Source organism: Medicago sativa, chromosome 2, assembly GCF_051527215.1.
Source record: "Medicago sativa cultivar Bolivia chromosome 2, Bolivia_mono, whole genome shotgun sequence".
NCBI lineage: Eukaryota > Viridiplantae > Streptophyta > Magnoliopsida > Fabales > Fabaceae > Medicago > Medicago sativa.
The window spans coordinates 9,074,415-9,080,121 of record NC_140750.1 but is presented as its reverse complement, the minus strand read 5'-3'; the positions used below and the strand labels follow the sequence as shown (position 1 = coordinate 9,080,121).

Here is a 5,707-nt window from a genome sequence, read left to right as displayed (position 1 = left end):
ACTCCAAAACTCACAACACTCTCTCTCTCAACGCATTCAATTTCATTTCAAAGTACACTCAACAACAACAACAACAAAAAAATCTTCAAAAAACTATTCCAATTTCTATGATATTTGTTGATATTGCTCCATCATGTTAGAGAGTGGTAGTGGACGTGATTCTGGAATGAGTTTAGAAACATTAAACTCCAACACACAGCGAACTTCATTAAGCAGCGGCAGTGAAAGCATTTGCAGCACCAGCTTCAGCCGTCTCTCCTTCGACCTCCTCCCATCCTCTTCACCGGAATCTCTCTCCATCAAACCTCACCGCTCCTCCGACTTCGCTTACACCGCCATCCGCAAATCCGGCCTCACCTTCCGTGACTTCCACCTTCTCCGCCGTATAGGTGCCGGCGACATAGGCACGGTTTACCTCTGTCGCCTCCGTGACTCCTCCGCAAATGAACTCCTCTACGATGATAACACTTCCTTCTACGCCATGAAGGTTGTTGATAAAGACGCTGTTGCTCTTAAGAAAAAGTCACATAGAGCGGAAATGGAGAGAAAGATTCTTAAGATGCTTGATCATCCTTTTCTTCCTAGTCTCTATGCTGAATTTGAAGCTTCTCATTTCTCTTGCATTGTTATGGAGTTTTGTTCCGGTGGAGATTTGCACTCTCTCCGTCACCGCCACCATCGCAACCGCTTCTCTCTTTCATCAGCAAGGTAACCACCTCTTTTGTTCTTTTCTCTATTTAATATAAATATAAATGAAATGAAGTCAAAATATGAAAAAATAAATTAAATAGTAGTAACATGCCAAAGTAAGTCATATACAACAAGAAGAGTGTATGTTTAACACCTGTAAACGTTGAGAGGCGTTGCTTACAATAATGATCCGAAGATGTAGTACTTGTAAACAAGCCTCGAGTCATCATGTCATGTTCGACTCTGATGAATCTCGTCTCCAACTATGTATTTTTTTAAGGAATATCTTTACTTTTCTCTTTCTTTATCAATTAAAAATAAATTAAATGGTTGATATTATTGTTACAGGTTTTATGCGGCTGAAGTACTGGTGGCATTGGAGTATCTTCACATGTTAGGAATAATCTACAGAGATTTAAAGCCGGAAAACGTGTTAGTCAGATCGGACGGTCACATTATGCTCTCAGATTTTGATCTCTCACTAATTTCCCACGCAATCCCAGCCGTTGAATCGTCACCAGACATTTCCCCTGATGATGATGCACCAGAAGTTACGTGCACTCGCCCACGTTCCATATCAACTCCCTTTGCCTGTCTCTCAAAGCAGCTTTTCCGGTCTAAAAAGGTTCAATCATTTCAATCAAACCGGCTTTTTGTAGCTGAACCGGTGGAAGCACGGTCTTGTTCATTCGTTGGTACACACGAGTATGTTTCACCGGAAGTAGCTTCTGGAAATTCACATGGTAACGCTGTTGATTGGTGGTCGTTTGGAATATTCATCTACGAGATGGTGTACGGTAGAACACCGTTTGCGGGTCCTACAAACGAAGCAACGTTGCGGAACATTATTAAGAAACCTCTATGTTTTCCTACAGCCACGCCTTCAAGCGCGCTTGAAATGCACGCGCGTGACCTAGTGTCGCGTTTGCTTAACAAAGACCCGAGCTGTAGACTCGGATCAAAACGGGGTGCGGCTGAGGTTAAGTCCCACCCCTTCTTTGTAGGACTTAATTTGGCGTTGATTCGGATGGTTATGCCGCCGGAAGTTCCTGGCTTAAGAAGGCAGAAAACGACGCCGTTGGGTAGCGGAAATAGAGGTTCTAGTAGACAGCAACCAGCGTCGTCGTTTGATTACTTTTGAGAATCTAACGTTGGCCGGTTTTTACGCCACGTGTACGGTCGGTGCATCTAGATGTTTTTTAAGATAAATAAAATGGCGGATGACGTATATAAATATGTGTATATTTATTCAAGCTGCCTTTTTCTTTTTGTAGTACTTTTTTATTAACTAAAATATTATTATATGATTAAGTTTTAGGGGCATGGATTCTCTCATGTGAAGTTTTCACTGGAGTATGTCCAGTGTACATCCACACCATTAATTTATTTTTAATTATTAAAACTGCATTGATTACAAGGAAAATATGGGGTTGAGATCTCACAGGACAAAAACTGCACTGGAGAGGATCCAGTTAACATTCACATTTCTTGCCTTTCGTCTGCATCATTGCTTACTTATGTTAACCACATGATTATAATAAGTATGCTGGTTGATTTATCTTTTTGAAAGGCGAAAAGAAAGGATTTTATATAGTAGAGTAGATCAATGTTTGAAGTAGGATTGTGTTATGGTGTTATGATTACATCATATGAGTATGATGCCATCGATCGCAATAGGCGCCTTCAAAAGCTGAATTTGGGGTTGTCTTTCTTTCCTATTATGGAATGGTTGAGTAGGGTGGAAGAGGACGGTGTAGAAATAAATAACTTGACATTACTAAATACGGATGATTCCTAGCTTAATTTTTCATCATTTTGCTTTGAGATTCACACAGACACGGAGGAGAGGGAGGCACAAACACAACTAGGCTTGATTTCAGTTCCCATCTTTACCAGCTCACATAAATATATACTAAGAACTCGGGAATATGAACAACATGAGACTCAAAACAGACTTCAAACAACTTCAACATTAAGAACATTCGTTAGTATTTTTCTATTTGAGTTTATGTGTCATCTTCTCGTATTTTAAAGTCAGTAATGCTGTTATAAGTTTTATATATCGGCACATACCATTTGGTGATCTTTCAAACTAGTTAATTATTACCATATGACATTACTTTAATTATAAATATAATGACTTGTTTTTTTCTTTTCTTTCTGAGATGCTTCTGGGGTTAAAACTGATGTATATAAAAGATCTTACTGAACTTGGATATATATGTGGACACACTATTACCTTTAATTACTTATGTAGTAGTATGTATTTATGCCCAAACATATTTTATTTAGGGTTCATGTTCAATTAAGTATTTCCTTTTTAACAATTGAAAAAAATTTTGTTTACTACTTGTTACTAATAGTCAATGATACCAGTGTTTGACAATGTTGGAAAATAAAAATGGCATAGACAGAGAACCATTTATTGGAAATTGAGCTGCTACCTGCTTTCGGCTTTTCAGGCCTAAAAAAGGAAATTTTTTTTTCCTACCCTACTTTTTTGCCAAAAATCCAAAAATACCCTACTTTTATAAAAATTTTCGAAAATGCCCTACTTTTTCTGGTCAACCTGACACCCCACAACTCCAAGTTGTGGGGTACCCTGAAAGTTGGTGAAAATTTTGTCTTTATTATACCCCACAACTCCAAGTTGTGGGGTATTTTATTTTATTTTTTTAATTTTTTAAATACCCCACAACTTGGAGTTGTGGGGTATAATAAAGACAAAAATTTCACCAACTTTCAGGGTACTCCACAACTTGGAGTTGTGAGGTACCTTGAGGTGCCGCAAAAATGTGTCTCCCACAATTTTTTTTTCTTTCAAATTTTTTATAATATGATAAAAAAAAAAATCAGAAAAAAACATAATTTCCTAAAAAAAATATATATAACAAATAAAATTACAATTATTATATAAAAAATGTCCTGTTCCCAAACCTTCTTCTTGCGACTTGCCTTGGATCATTACGACGCGGTTAGGGAATTGTGAGACGACGATTTCTTTCATTATGATTTACTATATGGTCATGTTGGGATTCATCATTGTTATCTGTAGTTGATAAAAAGAATAAGAAAGAACTTAATTAAAATAGACTAATAAAATTATATAACATATAAAATTACAATAATTTCCTTAAAAAAAACAATAAAATCTACAATAATTATAAAAAATGTCCTGTTCCACACCTTCGTCTTGTGACTCGACGGCGATTTCTTTCACGATGAATTTCTTGAGGGTCATGTTGGTCTTCATCATCGTTATTTGTAGTTGATTGTATTTGCGTACTGTGACCCAACGTTAACGACACATCATGTTGGTCTTCATCATCGTTATTGTTTTTTTTAAGGAAATTATTGTAATTTTATATGTCTATTCCAATTAAGTTCTTTCTTATTTTTTTATCAACTACAGATAACAATGACGAATCCCAACATGGCCATATAGTAAATCATCATGAAAGAAATCGTCGTCTAACAATTCCCTAACCGCGTCGTAATGATCCAAGGCAAGTCGCAAGAAGAAGGTTTGGGAACAGGACATTTTATATATAATAATTGTAATTTTATTTGTTATATATTTTTTTTTAGGAAATTATGTTTTTTCTGATTTTTTTTATCATATTATAAAAAATTTGAAAGAAAAAAAAATTGTGGGAGACGCATTTTTGCGGCACCTCAAGGTACCGCACAACTCCAAGTTGTGGAGTACCCTGAAAGTTGGTGAAATTTTTGTCTTTATTATACCCCACAACTCCAAGTTGTGGGGTATTTTAAAAATTAAAAAAAAAATAAAGTACCCCACAACTTGGAGTTGTAGGGTATAATAAAGACAAAAATTTCATCAACTTTTAGGGTACCCCACAACTTGGAGTTGTGGGGTGTCAGGTTGACCGGAAAAAGTAGGGCATTTTTGGGAATTTTTATAAAAGTAGGGTATTTTTGGATTTTTGGCAAAAAAGTAGGGTAGAAAAAAAAAATTTCCCCTAAAAACCTCTTCAACACACGATAGGGCTGTGTCTATGTCTGGTAGAGTAGTTAGCTAGTTAGAATTGAAGTGGTAAATATACATATTCCATATTGTTAAATACTCCTCTTTATTCCACATACCATGTTCCTTCTTAGTTTAACATTATATCAAAGTTAGGCTTTGTGATATTATTATTATTATGATAAATAAAAGGCACATTTCAAAAAGAAGAATTGAATACAAGGCCAATGTTGGTTTCTGGTAGCATTATTTGCCAACAACTACTATGTTCACATCAACAGTTCTTAATTATTTCTTATCATGTGGACACACTATTACCGATCATTTTCAATAAAAATTCAGTATTTTCACATCGTTGATGGTCTTATATTTGTCATTTGACACTACAAGTTGGTGAATTAAACATTGTTCATAATTGCTCAATACAATACAAGTAGTTGAATTAAGCATTTAAACTTCCTTTATAACACTTTACTAACTCAATATTTATGCTAAATGAATCTTTACAAATGAAATTATTCATCACATGGTGATAGTATTTGGCCAAGATGTGCGATTCACGTAAAGAATTGCAAGACTTTTAAGAGGATATGTTTTGACATGTCACAACATGCATTGTATAGATATATATAGATAGATATAAATAAACATATACTACCACTTTTTACAACTTGTCAATGATGCGTTTCTTAAAATATATAACAGCATGTTAACCCAAGAATCGATACCTACACCCCCAGCTCATTGAAATTCTATGTTTCTCTACTTTCAAATGCCATTTTCAACCTTTTAGGCTTTTACAGATATGTGCATATAACATTATACTCCTCATTTTAATGTCATTCTCATCTATAGAGCTGATTCAATTCTTCTCTTTTGTAATTCCTTTTTTTCTTTGCCCATGCTTTAGAATGTCTCCAACTTTGTTTGATCTGCTTTTGTATCAGACAGGTCTCTTAACCAAACAAATAACTAATGCTTCTAGAAGCTGTTCCAAGCTTCAATAGGAATCCACTTTTGTCTGCTTGG

The 5,707-nt window shown here is 35.4% G+C and overlaps 1 protein-coding gene across 1 annotated transcript; it reads left to right on the top strand.

The window, feature by feature from the left end:
• Positions 1 to 1,924, top strand: LOC146944282 (protein kinase PINOID-like). Its single transcript, XM_085742681.1, has 2 exons — positions 1 to 708; positions 1,039 to 1,924. The coding sequence occupies exons 1-2, from the start codon at positions 134 to 136 to the stop codon at positions 1,829 to 1,831; spliced, it is 1,368 nt and encodes a 455-aa protein (XP_085598807.1). The 5' UTR covers positions 1 to 133; the 3' UTR covers positions 1,832 to 1,924.
• Positions 1,925 to 5,707: the final 3,783 nt, after the last annotated feature.

Bases quoted from the DNA above. Each gene is read 5' to 3' on its own strand.
- LOC146944282 (XM_085742681.1), top strand. From the start codon at position 134: ATGTTAGAGAGTGGTAGTGGACGTGATTCTGGAATGAGTTTAGAAACA. The intron at 709-1,038 runs GTAACCACCTCT...TTATTGTTACAG, and splicing joins TTCTCTCTTTCATCAGCAAG to GTTTTATGCGGCTGAAGTAC.